The sequence below is a fragment of the Salmo salar genome, chromosome 05 (assembly GCF_965601325.2).
Source record: "Salmo salar chromosome 05, fSalSal1, whole genome shotgun sequence".
Lineage (NCBI taxonomy): Eukaryota > Metazoa > Chordata > Actinopteri > Salmoniformes > Salmonidae > Salmo > Salmo salar.
In genome coordinates this window covers 56,011,121-56,035,358 of record NC_138295.1, presented here as the reverse complement: position 1 = coordinate 56,035,358, position 24,238 = coordinate 56,011,121, and the positions used below count along the sequence as shown (strand labels likewise).

The window sequence follows — 24,238 nt, the reverse complement described above, 5'->3', positions numbered from 1 at the left end:
TCAATACAGTGCCATTATTTAATTGTGTGCTAGTTAGTGCTTCCTTGTCTGTTTTGTGGACACTTAAACCATTGGTTAAGAGGGATAATGAACTTCAGAAAGTACTGATAAATTAGTAATGGCCAAGTTGTCATAAATATTGGTTCTTAAATTCAACAAACTGTTGGAAAATAGGCTAAATAAAATCCTCAAACAAGGTTCACCTAATGTGAATCCCTGACTATAAATGTGCTTGAATCAGACTCATTTGGAAAGTGAATCAATCCCCCTAGTGTTGCCAAATGATTTGACCAATATTCTAAAGAGAGACCATTTCAGGGCAGTACACAGGGTTCTCAGGTGAATGGTATAGTCAGTCTATATTGGGTACCAGTCTGTTTGGGATTGAACAATGATAGCTCCTGTATTAAAGTAGAGTAAAGCAGAACCAGACTGGCACACCGTCTGCTCAGCAATAATCCACCCAGGATTTGGGGTTAAGGTTTTGTACTGAGAACCAATATTTTCACATTTTCCCTTTGTGCAGGTCATTAGTTAGAGCATGACAATCTGGTTTACTCATCATGGGGAGATACTAGTAGAAACTGTTTGGATTTGGGCCAGTAGATATGTTTAAAAAAATATATATATTTTACCTTTATTTAACTAGGCAAGTCAGTTAAGAACAAATTCTTATTTTCAATGACGGCCTAGGAACAATGGGTTAACTGCCTTGTTCAGGGGCAGAACGACAGACTTTGTACCTTGATTTTTCAGCCAAATTTAAAATGAATGAGTGGGAGGTGCTTTGGAAAGTGTTCGAGATAGACATTAGGGATTGCATTTGAAAGAATGTGTTCGAGTACTCTCATGAAAATAATTTTCAGTACGCTCATATTAGTTTTAAATGAAACGGGTTTGAAGGAAAAATGTATCCTGTATGCAATTGGTTGTGCCAATTACTGGATGTTCTGAAACACAACTGAAAAGAAAATGTAATGTATTTTCACTGCACTTGATACACTCCACAAACTATGAACAGAGTTTGAAATTGTGGCAGTGCTTATACATTTAACCGGCTAAATATACTGAACAAAAATGGGAGCCAGGACCTGCCAATCAGAATGGGTTTTTCCCCACAAAAGGGCTTTATTACAGATGTAAATACTCCTGTTTCATCAGCTTTCCGGGTGGCTGGTCTCAGACAATCAGACAAGGTGAAGAAGCTGGATGTGGGGGTCCTGGGCTAGCGTGGTTACAAGTGTTCTGCTGTTGTGAGGCTGGTTGGACGTACTGCCAGATTCTCTAAAACGAAGTTGAAGTGGCTTATGGTAAAGAAACGAACATTACATTCTCTGGCAACAGCTCTGATGGACAATCCTGCTGTCAGCATACCAATTGCACGCTACCTCAACTTGAGACATCTGTGGCATTGTGTTGTGTGACAAAACCGCACATTTTAGAGCGGCCTTTTATTGTCCCCAGTACAAGGTGCACCTCATACGGCTTAATATGCCACACCTGTCAGGTGGATGGATTATCGTGGCAAAGGAGAAATGCTCACAAACAAGGATGTAAAAAAATGCCTGCACAAAATGTGAGAAATAAGCTTTTTGTGCATATGGAACATTTCTGAGATCTTTTATTTCAGCTCATGAAACATGGGACCAACACTTGACATGTTGCATTTATATTTTTGTTCAGTATAGTTACATTTGTAAATTTGATTATTAGTAATAGAATATAAACCTTTAATCTAGTACTCGCGCCCATCCCTAATAGACATCAATTGCACATCACACAGATTGGCAAACTCCTATTGGTGTTAGTCTACATATTGATAGACAAAATTACATACCCATGTAACTGCACTGTGCATTGACCAAAGTCAATTATCAAAATCTCATCGACATCCATTCCTTTGGAAATAATGATAGTATGATCTGGTTAAAGGAAACCACAAAGAAAGTTGTGTTTTCTGACCATGACATGAGACTATATGTAGGCTAACACATACAATGATAATTAATTTTGTAACTGCTTTATAAACACGTTTGTAACTGTTTTCAGGTCGAGTTACAGGACCCAGATTATGCCAACTCCTGGACAAAAAAAAAACGGACAAAGTTTTGATTATTCCCTTAACATCTGTGGTAACCAGGTTTAGGCTCAATTTAAATTGAGGCAGTCAATTTAGAAGTAAACTGAAATTGCAATTCAATGATTGAAAAAGGGAATCTATTTTTCACTACTTCTCAATAAACTGAAAAGGAGAAGCTATTTATGTAAAAAGTTGTAAAATGTTCTGATTTTAAATTCAACTCACTTCCTGAATTGACTGACTTCAATTGCAACAAGCCAGAGTAATTGATTTCTTGTAAATTAATAAAAAATATTGTGTCAACTGCCAGAGACAACTTAATTACAGAGGGGAAGCACCAGAGTATGAAATCGGACATGACCCATTGATTGCATTACAAGAGTAAAAAACTATAGATCTGAAAGAGTTGTGGTACAGTGCCATAGCGTTATGTTGTTTGGGGGGATACCAGAACCAGTAACTGATTTCAAAAGAAACTCCCATCACATTGCCTATATATACCATGATCATCAAACATCAGATAAACTGCACCAAACATCTCTCACGGGGGCTATGGAGTCTCCAACAGCCTATAGAATCTACAGACGGTAGACAAGAGTGAACCTAATAAGTAGGCCATCTGTCCAGTACAACACCTTTCCATGCTTCACTCTTATATTCCTGGCTATACATTCAAGCCAAACTGGACTGTTCAAATTTAAGTTCAGCTCGTCCTTTGGGAGAAGCCAAATATCTTTTTAACCAAGTAAAAATTCCACTGTTTCTTTTTAATTAAGGACATTATTTAACTAACCTATAACCCTGAATCAATAAATGGCAAGCATGAATAGGCTGAAACAATTGCTGTATGGCTATGATTTATGTTGTACTGTATTGGTAGAACTCTGATTATTGATTTTATCTCGCTGATTGACCAGAATCTGGCACTGGCAGCTGTCTCAACTGTTCAGTCATACATAGTGTACTGTCAGCACTGGCAACCCTGGTAAAATTTGGGTCACAGAAGTTCAGGTGATGCGCATCGACAGATGTGGAGGGGGCACAAATGATTTTTTTAAAGCTTTTTGGTGGCCTCATCGCGGCTGGATGACCCTCGGGGATTCAAATCACCGGCAGTCTGTCCATGCTGCTGCAAGGTAAATGGAAATGACTCTGTCATTGATTTCTCCCATTGTTTATAAGTTAAATCACCAAGGGGAATGCCTTTATTTTTGGCAAAGCAGGACTACTGAAAGGAGCAAGAGAGGCAAATAATAAACATGATAATCGATGGCTTGCTTCTTCGTACATTTTGATATCTGCTTTACAAATATGTGATGCTCCATATTCATGATAAATTTACATCTGTCTTCGATGTACATTTCCTTTTTTTCCCCTGATAAAGGTATGTTGCAATTCATTATTTGTATATCAATGACTTAACCAAGTTTAGTTTTAAGTTGTATTTATTGATATGAAAGGACTGATGCATTATTTTAATTGGTAACTCAACCTTTGTGGGATTAAAATAGTCTGTGGAATAATATATTTTTCATAGAGTATTTGTTAATGAAATACAGATTTTAAAACAAACTGCATAGAAAATAACATTTACATGTAATTTTTACGATGTATTTTTGAAGATACTAGTGTATGAAAGTTCAGTTGCTAATTGTTACACACCAAATTGTGGCTTGAAAGTTGGCTGAATGGTTTATATATATAGATATTAATATGAATAAATGTGTATTTCACAAAAAAAACTAAATGCTTTTGTTCATTATTGGGGAGGAATGCCCCTCCAATTAGAATTTCTGAGCAACATTTCTGTCCATTGAGGGGTCTTAGGCTCAAGACCAATCCAAAAAGGCAAAAGTTCCATATAGCTTCTTTAAATGACAAAATTGCCTCAATCCTCTCTCTGCCTCCTAATCACAGACACAACGATGCCCATGTAAAGATGGGGGATTGGAATTTCCTAGGGGGGATATTGGAGGAGGTGCATATCCACTCCACTATGGTGGGAAAGATCTGGCTCACCATCCTATTCATCTTCCGCATGCTGGTGTTGGGTGTGGCGGCCGAGGATGTGTGGAACGATGAGCAGGCCGACTTCATCTGCAACACGGAGCAGCCCGGGTGCCGGAACGTCTGCTATGACCTGGCTTTCCCCATATCCCTCATCCGCTTCTGGGTCCTTCAGGTCATCTTTGTCTCATCGCCCTCGCTGGTGTACATGGGCCATGCTCTCTACCGCCTCCGAGCCCTGGAGAAGGAGCGGCAGAAAAAGAAGGTCCTGCTGCGTCGCGAGCTAGAGCTGGTGGACGTGGAGATGGTGGCGGCTCGGAAAACGATTGAGCGAGAGGTGAGGCAGCTGGAGCAAGGCAAGCTCAACAAGGCTCCGCTGTCGGGGTCCCTGCTGCGCACCTACGTGGCCCACATCATTACCCGCTCCGCCGTGGAGGTAGGCTTTATAACGGGCCAGTACATCCTCTATGGCTTCCAGCTCTCCCCTCTCTTCAAGTGCGAGCGTGAGCCTTGCCCCAACGCGGTGGACTGCTTCGTCTCCCGGCCCACAGAGAAGAGTGTCTTCATGGTCTTTATGCAATGCATTGCTGTAGTCTCCCTCTTCCTAAACATCTTGGAGATCATGCACCTGGGCTACAAGAAGGTCAAGAAGGGCATCCTGGACTACTATCCACACCTGCAAGACGAGCTTGACGACTTCTACTCAAGCAAAACCAAGAAAGACTCCGTGGTGCATCAGACATGCATTGCTTCCTCCGGCTGCAATCCCACCATGGCCTCCGCGCCCAGTGGCTACAACCTCCTACTGGAGCGGGCCCAGGACGGTCACACCTACCCCTCCCTTATCAACCCCTCTGCCTTCCTCCCTGTTCAGGGTGAACTGGCTGGTAAACGGAGCGTGGAAGAACTCAAAGATGCTGCACATAGCCCGACGGAGCACAACTCCAACTCCAATAATACCAGCAGTGACAGTCGCTCACCGCCCTGCGACTCAGTGACCCCGCCAAAGCAGGAGGAGCCAGAGGAGTCTGCACACCTTCCCCCTCACAGCGAGGAGGAAGAGAAGAGGGGGAGCCCAGACTCTCCCAGGCGCCCAAGGGACCCATCTCACGCCTCCTCCTGCCCGACATTGCTAGTAGGCGCCGGAAGGAAAACATGGAGGGTCAATGCTCCCTCAAATTGTTCCACAGTGGTGGAGGGCAAAAGCTCAGACACAGATTCTTATGGGGGTGCTAAGGCCAGTGGTGGGTACCAAGCCCGGACTGCATCAAAATCGGAACCCAAAATGCGTCCCTCCACCCCAGACTCACTGGGGGACTCAAGTTCAGGGTCACAGCACAGTCCGAGACCACCCTCTTCCAATCGCCGACAATCATCCACAAGCAACGCAAGTAGTAGACGAGCCCCTACAGACTTACAAGTTTGAATGCTAAGAGTAAAACCTCATCTTATATCCCTCATCAGACAAAAAAAAATACTTTATTTAAAACACAGGGATCAGAAGAACATGACACGAGTTGTGACATTGGGTTAGGGTTCGGAGGGAGATCTGTTGCAGTAGTCCAGCAAAATGGATAGATGTGTTTTATAAGATGTCACCTCTGTTTATTGCTTACTGTACTGTTGATCTTCTATGTGGTAGTTTATTTTTGTATTCACCAGCTTCAAAGCCTCATACTTTGTGATGACGTAAGACACAGTAGATCAAACATTGGGTGTGGGGACTGGCTATTGGGAATATTGACCTGCTTTTAAAAGTGTTGTGGCTAAGAGAGAAAAACAGTACAGATCACACAGCAGTGACACCGAAAAATGCTTTCTGTAGATTTCAGTTCATTTTAAACACCATTGTTTAGAGAGAAACCATGAAAATATGTCCTCATGGCAGCCCAATTCAGAATTTGGTTTCATTAATTGATTCATTAACAGCTCTGAAAAATATCTGATATGAAAAGATCTGATTGATCAAAAGACCAATTAGTGGAAAAAGATCAGAATTGGGCTGCCTGTCTAAACGCAGCCAAAGTAGCTAATTGACCACTGAAAATAGAGTATGTAGACTAAATAATGTATTTGTATATTGCATGAAAGAATGACCTAATTTCATATTTATAAAAGCTTATATCTAGATTTTTATTTTGCATTAACTACTGTATGTCCATACTATCGTCGTAAAACCATGTACGACGGTTACAATGGCCTTCCATGTTCTTTTAGGCACAGCTTTTCTGTTCAGGGTTGTGGGGTATTTCAGTTTTTTATGCATTTAAGTAACGCCAGCAGAGCCTCTGTGCACACAGTACAAAAAAGTGATATCATGTAAGATTTATATATTGTAACAAATATGTGAACGTGATTAAAAAAGGAAAACACCATTATGTTACTGTTTGTTTACTAGAGACAAAGCATTGGTGTACAGTAGGCTAAGTACACTGAAAGCAGAAAAGGGGGGTTTGCTTTTATGAGAGGGAGACAGTCAAAGGACAAAAGCTATTATATTTCAATATATCAAATATACAAAATAAGTTAAATATTTAAACATAGTAGAAAAGAAAAAAATAAAAGAACAGAGGTGCATAAAATCCCTTGCCTCCAGTTGTTGGTTTCGACTTGCCATAAAAATCTGAGTTTAACAAAATTACTTCAATAAAGCCGAGGCACTTCCTATTCGGCAGCTCCATCCTCTTGTGTAGGCTCATAGCGTTGAAGCTAAGGAAGTGTGTAAAAACAGAGATTAAATGATTTTGTTAGTTTTGAAAAGTTCAAGCCTACCATGTATAGATCATCACACTCAATGAAAAATAATCATAGGCAGGCCTACCCTGTTCTTGAGTCCTTTGTTCTCCTCAGCTCACACCTTTGCTTCATGTCTCTTAGCTCCTGCTGGAGTGCCTCAGTGTCTGCAGACTCCTGGCCAGCCACACCCAAGTGCTGTTTGAGGAAACTGGATCTTAATAAAGAAATTACAGTGTGCTGAGGGAGGAATTCAACTCATTCTCAACCTTAGTCATTGAAAATGTGTTATTTTTATATTTTAGAAAAGCATCCCATCATGAGCTGTGACAGTCAACACTTGTTCTGTCATCTGTGTGAGCACGTCAGGTTGCTAGACCACTAAAGGCAACAGAAAGGTCAGACTCTGAATGGGAGGAGGGGTCTCATCACCTTCCAAAAACATAGCTATGCATGTCTACATTATGTAGGAAATATTCATTACAAAAACTATCTGGCCTCTCACTACAGAGCACCAATAGAGAACACGAGGTATCGTTAGCAGTAAGACTAACTAGTATCTATAGGCTTAGATACTACAGGAGGCTGACTAGGACTCAGAGGTCACTACAGGTTAAGTTAGTAATAGGCCTCTCCTAGGGTAGGTTACTGCACAGGGAAAGGTATACACCCCGGCTGCAAGTAAAAGTTACAGAGTTTAAAAGGAATAAGTAGATCCCACTCAAAAGCCCCACACCCAGTGAGGACAAGCTCAGTAGACAGGACACAGGGAGTAAGAATACAATAAGATGGTAGGTCCGGTCTATCCTACGCCAGTCAGTAATAACATACAGGCTGAGCAAAACTACAGGCAGCGGAGTGACAAACCACACGTGTGCCGCCGGGTTTATTAATTAAAAACGGTGAACTTTCAAACTGTGACATTTGGCGCCCAACGTGGGGCCCGAGTGGAAATCGAAATCTAACCTATAACTGCAGATAAGAGGTATACAAACCAAAGCTCTTGACATCCACATTCCTCATAGAAAGTAAAGCTTCTCACCTACCTAAAAAATAACTATGGCAGAAGGAGGTCCGGAAGATGAGGATCTCAGGGAGCTCCAGCATCACACCTACCGAACCATGTCAGCATCTAGGCTGACCAGCCATAGGCCACACTACCCAGAGACAGGTAACCACCTGGTGACCTCCTGGGCTCCGTGGAAGGAACTAGACAAGCGTTATAGGGAGGCTATTAAGTTGGTAGTGGGCAGCACAGGACGACAGGCGTTCTGGAGTAGCGGAGCACCTCCCGTTCAGTGGTTCGGGAGGTATATAAGAATAACAACAGTTAGGAACTGGACTATCTTCGCGGTAGTACCAGGGCCTGACGAACCAGCCGCAGAACTCCTCGTGGAGGTGGCGTGCCTGACGAGATACATGGGCGTCCACCACCTGGAGTGATGGGGCTCATACCGACCAGAGAGGGTGAGCACTAAGGTTGGTTAGGGAGAAAATGACGAGGTTAGGCCAAGGGAATGGGGGAAATATCTTTGACTCTGCAACAGCTGAGGTGGCCTTCGGGGAAACACAGGAAGAGTCAGGCGACGAGGGCTCAGGCAGCCTAAGACGCTCCCCGTTGGCTAACACCGTTTATCAGCCACGACAGAGCGCAGAGAACCCCGAGACACCATCAGCCCCCCCCAGCCAAACCTGTACCCAGAGTTGACGGCCGTGCACCCGGCCCTGCAACCAGTACTAGACATCATACAAAGTGCCAGGGCACAGTTAAGCCGGCAGGGCACCCTAACGACACTCGGGGCAAGGGCAAGAACACCCCGGCCCGAGCAGGAGGTGGACAGAGAGTCCACAGGTAGGGTCAGCCAAGAGGGAAGCGACCCAGGAGGAAGTGATGCTGAGGAGGAAGAGGTAGCAGGGGGAAGAAGGGAACCTCAAATCCCCGATAGATTCCCAGTGCCCGAGTGGGCACCCCTGCAGCCCCAGCCAGACCATATCAGGCCCTTCCCGGATGCACCACAAACCTTCCCAGGGCCACCAGGGCCCACGGGACTAGACAGTGGGTCCCTATTAGGGTGGGGACCCCTTAGGGAAAGTGACCCCCGGGATGGAGCCCCGGAACCTAGCCCCCACCCACTAGACAGGACCCTAGAGGCCAGGAACAGAACAATCTTCCGCCAAGACCTCGAGGGGGGCACTAGGCTTATCGTTGAGGAGGGAGATATATTCCACACTCCCACGGAAGACCTAGTCAACTCAGCCAATGCCCAGCATAGGCATGGGGGAGGGATAGCGGGGGCCATCACGGCCCGCTCCACCCAGGAGTGGTATGAGCAGGAAGTCATGGAGGGGCGGGCACACCCCATACCCGTAGGGCACCGCGTGCCAGGACCAGTAGACTGGCGGCGCCAGGAGCAGGCAGTAAGACTCCTCCATGCGGTAGGCCCAGACGCCACAGGCAGCGCATGGGAGAAATAGAATTTCGAAGGTTCCTGCACAGGACCTATAGGAGTGTCTACAACTATCTGGCAAGAGACTGCACAATGGCAGTCCCCATGATAAGTGCAGGCCTCTTTGCTGGGAACCTGGGAAACGCCAGGTCACCCCTGGAAATAGCGCTGAGGGCCCTGGCCGATTGGGACCAGGAGCACCCCTCCCCGGGGAGTAGGCATATAGTGATCACCCCAGGAACCCAGGTTACCACGGGGGAGCTAGGGGCATGGACCCAACCTAGGGAGCCGCAGCCCCAGCGGAACTTTAGAAGACCAAGGGCCCCCAGGGCAGCCCTGGCCACCCTAAGCGGAGAGGTATACAGTGACTACCCAGAGTTGGGACCATGGTATGGCCAAGCAACCTACCCGGTAGCAGGCCCCTGGACCACACAAGCCCCAGCGGTGGACCCAGGAACTAGGGTTAGGACTAGGCCAGTAACCTGGTCAAAAAGGGCGGTAACAAGGGTGTCCAGTGCCGTAGGGCTGTGGGACATCCTTTAGCACCCGACCATGTGACACCCTGAAATAATGGAGCCGCCCACTAGGGGCTACACCGCCTACAGGGACATGTTAGAGGAATGCCTTAAGGACGCTCAGGACATGGATAGGGTCAGGTTTACCGACCCCCCCCCCCCCCGCGCCTGAACGACCACCAGTCCCCAGACGGGCACAGACACCCCACGCCTCACCAGGAAGAGGACAGAGTGAGGAAAGAAATAGGGAGAGTGACCTCTCGGGAGGATCCGGTGGATCAGATGGGGAGGATGATTATTACCTCTTCACCCCCCAGACCCCGAACAGAGGGAGAGAGGACTCAGTAAGAAATAGAGACCTGGTAAGACCCAGGGCAGAGCCCCTGGATTATATGACAGGGTCAGCTAGACGAGACGGGTCCGCTGAATCAAGGGGCAGCAGGGCCAGTCAGCAGGGTGGGGCGGATAGAGGTAGCATTAGGTCCCCGTATACGGGGAGTGTTACCTCCGCCCCCTCTGGAACCTCAGTAACTCCCCCAGTCAGCCTGAAGAAAGATCTTAAACTCTTAAAGGAAATGATCCCCAGGTATAAGGACAGGGAGGACAAGAAGATGTATGCACTAACAGTGTTAGAGCAGTGCCATGCATTAGGGATTGACACATCCTCAGGTTCGGTGTTCTGCAACAAAGAAATGCGCACTAGAATGCGAGGGAAGCTTGAAGATGCCGTAGATAACCTGGGGATGAGGAAAACAGGCAGGCAACAGGCCAAAGAGAGACAGAGCCGATAGGGCCTCAGGCCTCCCATGGATGATGTGCTTTGCACACGCAGAGGAGGTAATAGGATCAGAGGAAGCCCCGGAGATCATCCAGGCAGAAAACGCAGAACACCCCTGTGGGGACCAATTAATGACCTTACACCCAGATCTGACACAGGGTGAATGGGATATCCTCTGGAGAGGAATCCAAGCGAAGGAAACAAGACTGAATAGGACTAGGAAAGCAGGCAGAATAGGAAAGAACAGAATAGGCAATCAGAGGGGAGTAGCTCCTCCTCCACCTCTACACCCCCTGCTAGGGAGCGTAGAGAAGGCCAAAGAGACCAGGGGAGGAGAGACAATAGGCCCCCAAGAAGCCCGGCAGCGGCTCAAACAACCCCACCACCCCCGCAAACTCAGAAAAAGCATTGGGACAAGAAGGGAGCGGATAGCGCGCCCCCAAGTCAGGCAAACCCGCGTTCTTAACTAAGGAAGAGTTTGCTAAACTGTCAGAAGAAGAGAAGTCAGCCAGGTGGGAAAAGTTTGCCAAATGGAAGGCAGACAACCCAGATAAAAAATAGGAAGGTGCAAACTGGGAATCAGGAACCTTGGAGAAAAATGTAATGGTAAAATTAGACGGGTTAGACTACTTAATAGACACAGGAGCAGCATCTAGTATGACCACTGAACCAGGGACCCCAGTGGGTAGTGCGAAAGTACTATTTCCTGATGGTAGGATAGTTAAGATTCCAACAGTAGAAAAACACGGGAAAGAGATGTTACTAGGCGCAGAAAATCTCCTAAGCTTGCGGGATGCAAAAGACCTAGTCAGCGAGGGAGTGATTAAAATAATGCACTATAAACCTGTGCAGGTACAAGAAGAAATGGACAGGGTGGAAAGACAATCTGCCCTGCCACCTAGTGAACTATTAAAGGTACTGAATGTACTTAGGAACATACCAATTCAACAGTATAAAAACGACTGCGGAGAGCTAGGCCCAGACTATGCCCATACAATTAAGGGAGGGGCACACAAGGCAGTGCCCCAATATAAAATTAATCAGGAACACCTAGGGGAGATTAGGATAAGCTTAGCAGAGCTGGAAGCTCAAGGGAAAATTAGGGAAGAGCCTAACCCAATAACCAACACACCCATGCAAGTAGTTCCCAAACCAGATGGGACGTGCAGGATGGTGTTTAACTTTATAGCACTAAATAGACTGACAACTGCCCACAAAGGGAGCTACATAGATCCAAACCAGGCTTTAACAGAGATGTCGATAAAGAAGTACAAGACATGCCTGGACTCAGTGCCATTAGCCAAGGAAAGCCAAGCAAGGACTGCATTTACCCAAGATAAGCTTAAGAGCTACGTATTCACGGTTCTTCTAAGGATTTATCAATAGCCCAAATGTATTCCAGGAGGCCATGGGAAAGATTCTGGATGGCCTCCCGTGTGAAATTTATATAGACGATGTCTACATTACGCATGACGACCCAGAGGAACATGCGGAAGCAGTAGTAGCGGCACTCGCACGCCTTGCTGCTGCAGGCATGAAACTCAACTTAAAGAAAAGCCAAATTGGCCAAAAATCAGTACAGTTCCTAGGATTCACTATAGAGGACTATATTAGGACAAGTGATGAGTATACAGATAAACTTAGAAAACTTAAGAGACCAAAGACAGTGCATAACCTACAGGTGGTACTAGGAAAGTTTGGATACATCAGGAACCATCTGAAGGGTTACTCTAGAATAGCCAAAATAATGTATAAAGCTATTGTGCGCAGACCAGACTAGAAAGATTTGTCCCTTAGACGGTTTGGGATGGAACCCATTATATGGGACAAGAAGTTAGGAGGTTGGAAAGAAGGAGGTTGGGAAGAACTAGTCGCCATGATAGAGACAACGACACAGTGAGCATAGAGACCCAACCACAGACTTAGTAATAAGGATAGACATGGAGGGCCCAGGACATGACCTAGATGGGACCCTCCTGGTACATAACAAAGGATCAGTAGCCTATGTTAAGTGCTTCACCAAAAGTTTAAAGGGACCAGTCCAGAAGTACGATAGTTGTGGTCAGAAAATGTCCCTGCTAGAACTATTCTGGAACAAATTGTTGATGATAGCCCAAAGTAAAGGAATAGCCAGTCAAGATAATGAGTTGAACGAACTATGGGCGGCTAACAACACCAAAAAGATGAGGGGCGTTACCACATTTACATGGGACAAATGGAGAAATGTGGTTAATAGCCCAGGGGTAGTGTTCACGCCAGAAAGTGACTCAGAGACCCCTGCTAAAAAAGAGATCCCGGAATAAACAAGGGACATAATACCATTTACAGATGGAAGCCAAAAAGGACAGACGGTCTGGGGTTTCGTAATAAATAATAAATTAACAGGAACAACATTAGTGGAACATAAAGGTACCATAGAAGGGACCGCACAAAAAGCTGAGGTAATGGCAGTACTGGAAGGGTTCCTGTACTGCCACAAACATAACCTTAGGACAATAGAAATAGTTTCAGACAGTCACTACGACGTTCAGGGATTGACATCAGACAAAGCAATCTGGCAAAACATCGACTATAGAGGTGCGCGCAATAAGACATTGATGTATGAGGGTGAATGGAGAAAGATCCATGAGCTACAGGACACTATGAATGTGGTAGCAACCCACCAAATGGCTCACACAAAAGATACGGCAACCGACCTGGACTATAAGGAACAAGGTAATAGGCAGGTCGATAGATTAGTTCAAATGAGGACAATATTCCTGGTAGGGAAGGAGTCAGACAAAATAAAGGGGCTTCACCATGCCTGGGGGCACCCAGGTTACAGGATAATGAAGCGCCTAACCCAAGAAAAAAATAGAAGCAACTATAGAGGTGAAAAGGGTTACGAGCGAATGCGTGGCATGTCAAGAGCAAAAGCTCAGCAATCGAGGCAGGGTTAAGGGCCAAACTATTAAAAATGCAGTATCTTGGACAGAGGTAGCACTAGACATTATGGGACCCATGAGGTTGGGAACCTCCATGGGTCAAAGGTATCATATCATCGCGGTCTGTATGGCTACAGGTTACACTGTCATTATCACTACCAAGAAAGCAACTGCACATCCTGTCCTAATCATTCTTAATCTCCTGGTGATGACATTGGGCCCCTTTGCCTCTAAGGACAGACAATGGGACCCAGTACAAAAATAAGAAGGTCAACAAGTGATGTGAGGAGAGAGGGGTGCGTAGGGTGTCTTCACCTCCCTATACGCCGCAGGCGAATGGGTTGGCTGAGAGGACCATAGGCATGCTGAAAACAACTTTGGGGTTGTGGAAAGCTGGCAAGGATTGGGGCGATAAACTACAGGAGACGTGTAAATCAGTTGAATTTAACGCCAACGGATACAGGACCTAGCCTTAGGGAACTTATGGGATTGCGCACTTTGAGCACAGTGGAGGACCTGACTAACTCTAGATCTCCCCCTGTACCTTGTGTGTTACAGGTGGGAGACTGGATCAGGGTCAGAAACGCTCCAGGTGCAGGTGGTGCGAATCTTGTGATTCCTAAGAAATACGGTAAAAGGGTCTAGGTGACAAAAATAGTTAGTGGTAACTCAGTAGAGACTAGTAAAGAGGATTTGGTGGATATATCACAACTAAAAAAAGTATGTGCGCCCATGTACCGTAATTCCTGGACTATTAAGCGCACCTGAATATAAGCCGCACCCACTGAATTTTTTTAAAGTATTATTTTGAACATAAATAAGCCGCACATGTCTATAAGCCGCAGGTGCCTACCGGTACATTGAAACAAATTAACTTTACACAGGCTTTAACGAAACACGGCTTGTAACAAAAATAAATAGGCTTTAACGAAACACGGCTTGTAAAAAAAAATACAAAATAATTAGCAGTAAACAGTAGCCTACCAAGAATGTCATTGGTCACCATCTTCCTCCTCCTGTGCACTGAAACCACTGAAGTCATCTCCTTCTGTGTCGGAGTTGAATAGCCTCAGAATTGCTTCATCCGATATCGGATCATTTTCTTTGTCGCTCTCGTCACTTTCATCCGGAGGCAAATCCCCCGCTGAGCCCTCTTCAACACACAGCAGTCCAGCCTTATGAAACCCGTTGATGATAGTAGATTTTTTGATAATGCTCCACGCTGTCAGGACCCACAAATTTGAAAGCGGGAAAAATCCATATATTAGCCGCGTCATTGTTTAAGCCGCGAAGTTCAAAGCGTGGGGAAAAAGTTGCGGCTTATAGTCCGGAATTTACGGTAAACCCAACCCTAGATTGGTATATAGGTGATACCGCCAGGGTAGGCAACAAGGTCGTGAGGAGAGATGGTGACATCTGGATATCCAGATGGGTTAGCCCTCTTAGAAAACTAGACCAAGGAAAAATAGGGGCCAACCAGACTAAGGCCCAATGGGAAAAATATGAATTAATGAGGCCCAACCAGGCATGATTTTACTTGAGCAATCTGCCCTGCACAGGGTGTGGCATAGGGACCAGTGAGGTTAGCTACCATGGTCCAGCGAATAGCATAGTGAAACATGTCCAAATGATGGACGATGACTGGGGTGCACCTGAAGGAAGGAGCAGGGTTGGACGCTGCACCTTCTGCAGGCACTGCACAGATTGCCTTGTGCCCAGGTTGCAACTATATGTAGATTACTACCCCAGTCAGTGGGAACCTAAAAAATGTGTCTGCATCTGGCAACACGATGGTCGACTGATGGAAGGGAACTGTGGGACATGCAAACATGCCAAGAGCAGTAGGCTCAGGCTGCTGGCAGGTGGTACCCTTGCCCCAGTAAGAATAGAAATACCACTCTGGCCTGTAAATAAAGAGTTGGCAGACACAGCTGGGATATGTATAAATACGCATCAGGGCCCGCATGGGAGACATGCATGAGAGGACCCAAGGATCCTGCCCTGTCTTATGGCCAGAGGCTAACATATGACGGCCTTTGGGTAAGGAGGGAGAATGGCTCCTGGGAAGGGCTGACGCTTAGGGACCTGTTGAAGGAACAGCTAGGGAACCATGTTGGGTGGATCCAGGTGGACCTGGACCTAGATCAGAATCAGGAAAAATCAGGACACACAGGAATCACCACCAGGGGCTGGTGGGAGAGTAAAGCCCACATAGTTAGGGAATGTCACAATGGGAAGTTCCTTAGGAAACAAACTGAGTATACAGTCATGGGTCGTGCCCAAGAGGAGATCGGGCACGCTCCCACAGGGGACCTGACTAGCAGGCCCAAGATCAAGGTACATGCTGGTTGGCAGCTGTACATAGCAGAACTAAAAGGGGTCGAGTGCGTGATGGCAGCAAATATGCTGGTAGATAGGTTTGCAAAGCCTGGAGAGGGTGCAGTAAACCGCAGGAAAAGGACTTCGCAAACCTCTGTAAGTAAGTATAGAGAAGAAACAGGATCAAAGGAAATGCCTAGGACAATGCTAGGAAAAGTAGCCAACATGTTTAAAATTAGGCCCTCAAGCAATGACCCAGGAGAAGGGCCTAGTTCAGGAAAAGTGACAAATCACCTTTGGGTGCCAAGTATCCTGAAAAGAAAAACGCTAGGATAAAAGGACTAACTCTGTCCCTCTCCTCATTCTCTTAAAGGATGGAGAGGGAGGAAGAGGAGAAGGCCCACAAGGACAGATACCTAAGGTTGTATGTAGGATGGGGATGGTGGCTACTAGGGCTATCCACCCTCATAATAATACCCGCTAGTGTATTTGTAGGAATGGGAATTACTAGTCATCATAGGAGACAGCACCTAGAGCAAATGTCAAACATAGAAGTGAGCCAGCAAGAGTGTGAACAAAATCTAGTAGTGTTTAGGGCCTTCACTAAACGCATAGGCGTTGAGGTGTGGTGTAGTCTGGACAATGGAACAACAGGTAATAACACCTGTGAAGGATGTCTATCGACAAGGCTCCAAGGAAAATGGAATGAGTCATGGGGCATGATTGACAATAGCTCCTGCCCAGATTTTGGGGATAACCAAAACACTTCCTCCATAGGGGGGAATAGCACGGTCTCCCATAACACCACGACCTGGGCTATCCTATGGAAAAGGATAGAAGGACTAGAAGTATACAGATGGAATGTCACTAGTGCTACAACAAAAGTGGTAGTGAACCAAACCTGTTTTAACCTGTTAGGGCTAGGGGGCAGTTTTGACACGGCCGGATAAAAAACGTACCCGATTTAATCTGGTTACTACTCCTGCCCAGTAACTAGAATATGCATATAATTATTGGCTTTGGATAGAAAACACCCTAAAGTTTCTAAAACTGTTTGAATGGTGTCTGTGAGTATAACAGAACTCATATGGCAGGCCAAAACCTGAGAAGATTCCATGCAGGAAGTGGCCTGTCTGACAAGTTGTGTTTCATCTTGGCTCTTTTTATTGAAGACTGAGGATCTTTGCTATAACGTGACACTTCCTACGGCTCCCATAGGCTCTCAGAGCCCGGGAAAAAGCTGAACGATATCGAGGCATCCTCTGGCTGAAACACATTATCGCTTTTGGCAAGTGGCCGATCAGAGTACTATGGGCTTAGGCGCGTGCCCGAGTCGACCACATGCTTTATTTTCTTTCGTCTGTTTACCTAAACGCAGATTCCCGGTCGGAATATTATCGCATTTTTAATGACAAAACTGGCATAAAAATGTATTTTAAACAGCGGTTGACATGCTTCGAAGTACGGTAATGGAATATTTAGAATTTTTTGGTCACGAATTGCGCCATGCTCGTCACCCTTATTTACCCTTTCGGATAGTGTCTTGAACGCACGAACAAAACGCCGCTATTTGGATATAACGATGGATTATTTGGGACCAAACCAACATTTGTTGTTGAAGTAGAAGTCCTGGGAGTGCATTCTGACGAAGACAGCAAAGGTAATAACATTTTTCTTATAGTAAATCTGACTTTGGTGAGTGCTAAACTTGCTGGGTGTCTAAATAGGAAGCCCTGTGATGCCGGGCTATCTACTGAGAATATTGCAAAATGTGCTTTCACCGAAAAGCTATTTTAAAATCGGACATATCGAGTGCATAGAGGAGTTCTGTATCTATAATTCTTAAAATAATTGTTATGCTTTTTGTGAACGTTTATCGTGAGTAATTTAGTAAATTCACCGGCAGTGTTCGGTGGGAATGCTAGTCACATGCTAATGTAAAAAGCTGGTTTTTGATATAAATATGAACTTGATTGAACAAAACATGCATGTATTGTATAACATAATGTCCTAGGTGTGTCATCTGATGAAGATCATCAAAGGTTAGTGCTGCATTTAGCTGTCTTCTGGGTTTTTGTGACATTATATGCTAGCTTGAAAAATGGGTGTCTGATTATTTCTGGCTGGGTACTCTGCTGACATAATCTAATGTTTTGCTTTCGTTGTAAAGCCTTTTTGAAATCGGACAGTGTGGTTAGATTAACGAGAGTCTTGTCTTTAAAATGGTGTAAAATAGTCATATGTTTGAGAAATTGAAGTAATAGCATTTCTAAGGTATTTGAATAACGCGCCACAGGATTCCACTGGCTGTTACGTAGGTGGGACGATTTGGTGCCACCTACCCTAGAGAGGTTAACGGAGTAACAGTTCAGAATTATAAAGGAGGCCAATGGAAAGGTCTCTTAGGGACCCAGGAAGTAGAGGTAAAGTTCATATATGAAGCTACCCAAGAAAAAGAACCCTGGGAAGGAGTTACATGCTATACTAATAACACAGCTAACGGAACGCAGACTGGGAACGAAACTTCATCAAAGGAAAGCACAGGTCGTAATGACACGGTGTGTATGAAAGGGCCATCCAAGATAAGAGTGAGGCGTAAAACAAAAGGGCCCTCAGAAGAACAGAAGTGGTTACAAGATATAGTACTGTACCTGCACCCAGGAAATAGATCTGCCTGGGACACTAGGATGTTCGGTAACCATACGCATGGCATATTAAACCAATATAGCAGTAATAGAACCTACAAGTACCCGGGGTACGAGGTTGGGAAAACGGGCCCAATGAATGGGTGGCATAGATGTGAGTACAGTGTTGCAGGAAATCAGATGCCCGGGGAAAGGGATTGAAATGGAAGGCTTACGAACTATAAGACAAATGGGTGGACCTGCATAATTATAGTAAACACCTCCACCACCGTGAAGCCAACGGTAAATCGGGGTGACCATAGACCTACAGAGCCTGGCAAAAAACATAACCTCGATAAATGGCACTTACCACAAGAGTTTAGTCATGGCTAAAAAACGATGTGGAAAACAACCAAATTGGGAATGGCATCCTAGAGTAACCTATTCCTTAACAAGGAAAGATAGGAAGAACAGCCAGCATTAGTGGGATAAGTGGACTAAACCCCCAGCTAATAAAACGGAGGCATGGGCCAGATACCACTGCCTGGCTGCACATGGAAACCTAAAAGAATCAGGAATACCCCATTTTAACCGATGGTCAGGGTCATACTACCCCACAGTCAGTGAGATGGGCGTAGCAGCGACTCAGAGCACCCCCTCTAGTTACCAGGTAACCTACGGGGTACCCATAGGTAGAGGTACCATACGCCAAAAGGGAAGATGCCTGCCTAGGCACCTAGCTACAGGAAAGATGACAACCATAAGGAACCTGGCACAGTAGGAAAAGATCCCAGACCCAAGAGGTTCTACGAACCTACTTACCAAACCCTGCCCCAGAAAGAACGAAGGAAAGTTGAGGTAGACCTGGTACATGGCCTGGTGGTAAACATGACCCACAAGATGGGGAATCTAAGGATAGAAGTAACCTCTAACCCAGAGAAAGAGCAGCCGGACAAGCCGGGGCAGAGTAGAAAGAAGCAGAGAAAGGGTAGGAAGCACCACTAATCTGTAACCCTCTTGCAACCCTGAATAGGAAGAAGATGGCCTAATGGGCCGCCAAGCTCAGAAACGCTTGGATGAACATTATGATAAAATTAAGAGGACAATTATGTAAACACTCAACCTAGATGGGAGGTGATCCAGGCTAGAACCCCTGGTAATTATTTAAGGGGATGTAGTCAATGTGGCAGAAATTTGGAAGATGTATTCCATGGCATACTGGTACTCCAGTTCCAACCAGTGAAAGCGGTTTGCTACCACTGCTTGGAGAGGGAGACCAAGTGGCCCGTGGTTAAATGCTTTAGGGTGGGGCATGATGGGGAAATAGAGGAAGTGCGCATGGCCTTAAGATTACAATTTAAATATATGGGAGAAATTGTGACTTGGGATAGAGCAACGGGGGTAATTAACCTGAAGGGGGTTACTGGAGAAAGGTACTCTACATCCTGGGTTGATGACCAATTTGTTCTATCCACAGGATCAACAATCCGGGGATAACCCTTCCTGTGGCAGATGCAGAGGGTACACAGAAAGCAAGATAAAATATGTAACTAGAGATGGAGGGTTTAGGGAGGAGGAGAACCTGTGTAAAGGTTGCTTCCTCCTAAACACTAGATCAGGAATGGAAAGGAGCAATTATTCTTCATTTACAGGAAATTGGCCAAGGGACCAATCTTTTAGAACGCTTATGCTTAATGGCGCTATAACCTGGAAATGTAAAACAGCAAATGAATATGTAATCTTGCATGTTATCTTAGCCCATGAGAGGGGCGGAAAAAGATACAATTATGTTATGTGCTTAGACGGGGAAATGGGGACATGTAGGGGAACTAAGTTCCTGGGGGAAGTAAAAAAGAAGAGAAAGAACTCAAATCCTGGAGAGGGTGAGGCGGAACCACCAAAAAAGGATTTGAGACAAGACTTCCTGCCTCCGCCTACGCAGAGACAGCCTGAAGAGGAAGAAGAGCCCGGAAACTATCACACACGGAAACTGGGTGATGAAGCTTGGCAGCAGCTAAAGAAAGATCTGTGCCTAAACTAGCTAATGTACCAGTCATGGACCTAGTGAAATGGATGGTTTAGGAAACTAGCTAACGTATGGATTGGTTAGGAATAGTATAAAAGGAGCTGACTGACTACAGTTCGGCGCGAATCATCGTGAAGAAGGACCCAATTAGTAATATTGGAAACTTTACCACTGATACTACTCTCGACTCAAACGAAACAAACATCGACTCTAACTCATAGACTTATATATTCTCGATTCAAACGAAACGAACATCGACTCCAAGCATAGACTTATATACTCTCAATTCAAACGAAAAGCGACTCTAACGCATAGACTTATATACTCTCGAGATCTTGACAAGCTACTGCGCTTAAACAAGTGAAAAGAGTAACACCGTCTTGGTGGAGTTCTTGACTCGTCTCAAGTAGAGGACAGAGCTATCAGCGGAGATAACATCTAGAGCGTAGAAGTTAATAGCTAGACTTAGCATAAGTGGCTATTTTACCGCCGCATCTAGATAACCATAACCATCCATCTCGACTCGGCTCCTTGACTTCTGATTAAGGTAATTACCTGTGTTTTGTATAAACTGTTATTGCCTATGCAAAGGAGTTAAACGATTTAAGAAAAGTATATACATAGGACTATATAAGGATTGCAGCTCTGCTTGTTATGCTTCTTGGTGTGATAAAAGGAAAATGACGTAAAGTGTATAACTGTTGAAAGCTTAAATAAAAACAGATAGATCAACAACTGCTTTAGGGGCAAGAGAACATCTCGACACTTGACCTGAAAGTCATAGTTGATCTATCTATTAAAACGAACCTTGAAACTATCTGGCCTCTCACTACAGAGCACCAATAGAGAACACTAGGTATCGTTAGCAGTAAGTCTAACTAGTATCCATAGGCTTAGATACTACAGGACGCTGGCTAGGACTCAGAGGTCACTACAGGTTAAGTTAGTAATAGGCCTCTCCTAGGGTAGGTTACTGCACAGGGAAAGGTATACACCCCGGCTGCAAGTAAAAGTTACAGAGTTTAAAAGGAATAAGTAGATCCCACTCAAAAGCCCCACACCCAGTGAGGACAAGCTCAGTAGCCAGGACACAGGGAGTAAGAATACAATAAGATGGTAGGTCCGGTCTATCCTACGCCAGTCAGTAATAACATACAGGCTGAGCAAAACTACAGGCAGCGGAGTGACAAACCACACGTGTGCCGCCGGGTTCATTCATTAAAAACGGTGAACTTTCAAACCGCGACAGTACATATTTTACTCATCCCTTTACATTTGTGTGTATAAGGTAGTTGTTGTGAATTTGTTAGATTACTCGTTAGATATTACTGCATAGTCGGAACTAGAAGCACAAGCATTTCGCTACACTCACATTAACATCTGCTAATCATGTGTATGTGACCAACAACAAAAAAACCTTCCAATTTATTCAGGGTTCAGTAATTAGCTAGTTCATCCATGATGCTGCTAGATGTTTGCTTGCACCATTTTGCCCAAGAAAGGGAAGGAACAATACCCTGTCCATCCATACCTCCCTTGATGTAATCACTGTTAATAAAACATGATTGGACAGGTGACCTCAAGGGCTCCACCACATAGCTTTCACCTGTCCGGTAATTTCTAATCAATGATTCCATCAAGGAATCTAATTCTAGCTTAATGGGACTAGTATGATTGCTAGAAATAGTATAGCCTTCCTTACAGTGTACTGGGAAGAAAAAAAACATCCAAACTGAGTATTGTACCTCGGTAATAAACTAACTTGCTACAGGTTTAGCTAGGCAGCCAGTAACGGACTAAACTCCATGGTGAAGTTTGTTTCTGATTTACTTTACCAACTGAGTGTAGCCGAGACCAGGATTTGAGGTAATCTAGCTCAGACTACATCGATTCGCACAAATTCAATACTTTTAAACTATAAAACTTGTACCCATGTTAGCGTGCCTTTGTTTGCTTTAAATCCATACTTGTCAATAGACGTTAATTCAAATACAACCACCGACTGTTTGCTCATTGCTCTAAAATGGCAACTCATCGCAAATGCGCACGTGCCAATTTAATCTCAACAAGGACACAATCCGTGGTGGTATCAATATTACCCCAATGGCAGTACAATGTGAAGATAAACTAAAACTGATTCGTCAACTGAAATCTCCATCACACTGTATGCTGATTCATGGCGCCGTTAGCTCATGCGTAGAAATACGTTATCGGGTCGAACGGTAGTCTCACGCTGAACTGCGCATGTGCACGCCATCAACCCAAAGGCACTCCTTTAATATAAAGATGTTTTTGACGAAAATTAAAACATGTCAGTTTGTCACTTTCACGAAATTGGACTAATAACATGATGTTCAACTACTTAAGATATTGTCTCGAATCTAGTTTGTGCCTTTAGATTTCAAGAAAATTAACAACTACGGAAAACCTTTTCACTCATCTCATTTACATCCCAAACCCCGGCCTATCCGGTTTGGTCTGTTTCGCAAGCTTTCTCGGAAGTCTCGCGATGTTGTGCCTATGGGTTTGGAAACTGACTGACTATACCCGTGGTATTTGAATACCGTTTATTGAAAAAGTATGATTTTTAGCAAACAAAGAAAGTCACACAACTACAGAGAACAAACATAGGTACACGGTGGGCGTTTAATTATTATTATTTTTAAGTATTGACCTTGAGCGAATCGATGTAGTTGAGACTACATTCCACAAAGCCTGGCTCGGCTCCACTCAGTTGGTGAAATTCATCATGGATTGGAGTTTAGTCCGCTACCTAGCCAGCTAACTAGCAAATGTGTAAAGGGCTAAATTAGCACACTAACGCGTTATAAAATTACATATGGGAACATTTTAAGCTCTCCTACTTGTGGAACAAAGCCCTTTTTGTATTTTACACACATCGTTACTCACGCCAATGTAAAACATTATGTATGCAGTCCACTTACTCTGTAGTGTGCCATTATGAAGTTAAATTTAGGCTTTACTGCTAACACATTCTTACGACTCTCACCGCCTACAACAGGCAGGGTTTTCCCTGTTAGCCGTGAAGTCAACACAAGCACGCTCGTGCTTAGAGCATGCGCCGTGTAGTTTATTGAAATACTTTCTGTACTGTCTTTCTGCCCTCTGCTGGTGATCTTGTAGGCTTCACACAGACAATTTTCACATTTTATTTTATTTATTTCACCATTATTTAACCAGGTAGGCTAGTTGAGAACAAGTTCTCATTTGCAACTGCGACCTGGCCAAGATAAAGCAAAGCAGTTCGACACATACAACAACAGTGTTACACATGGATTAAACAAAAATATAATCAATAATACAGTAGAAAAATCTATATACAGCATGTGCAAATGAGGTAGGATAAGAGGCAATAAATAGGCCATGGTGGAGAAGTAATTACAATATAGCAATTAAACACTGGAATGGTAGGGTGTGCAGAAGATGAATGTGCAAGTAGAGATACTGGGGAGCAAAGGAGCAAGATAAATAAATAAATACAGTATGGGGATGAGGTAAATTGGATGGGCTATTTACAGATGAGCTATGTACAGGTGCAGTGATCTGTGAGCTGCTCTGACAGCTGGTGCTTAAAGCTAGTGAGGGAGGTAAGTCTCCAGCTTCAGAGATTTTTGCAGATCGTTCCAGTCATTGGCAGCAGAGAACTGGAAGGAGAGGCGGCCAAAGGAAGAATTGGCTTTGGGGGTGACCAGTGAGATATACCTGAGCGCGTGCTACTTTATATTTTGATTGAATGTGGATTCATTCCACAGATGGAAAACAAT

At 44.7% G+C, this 24,238-nt stretch overlaps 1 protein-coding gene and 1 long non-coding RNA gene across 2 annotated transcripts; one reads left to right on the top strand and one right to left on the bottom strand.

Moving 5' to 3' along the window:
• The first annotated feature begins 4,019 nt into the window (after positions 1-4,019).
• Positions 4,020-5,513, top strand: LOC106605137 (gap junction alpha-9 protein). The gene has a single exon (XM_014200483.3). The coding sequence runs from the start codon at positions 4,020-4,022 to the stop codon at positions 5,511-5,513; it is 1,494 nt and encodes a 497-aa protein (XP_014055958.1).
• A 949-nt stretch (positions 5,514-6,462) lies between these two features.
• Positions 6,463-23,512, bottom strand: LOC123743121 (uncharacterized). Its single transcript, XR_006769908.2, has 3 exons — positions 23,399-23,512; positions 6,909-7,037; positions 6,463-6,796 (listed from the first exon to the last, which is right to left on the bottom strand). It is a non-coding gene; the product is annotated as an uncharacterized LOC123743121 (long non-coding RNA).
• Between the last annotated feature and the right edge of the window lie 726 nt (positions 23,513-24,238).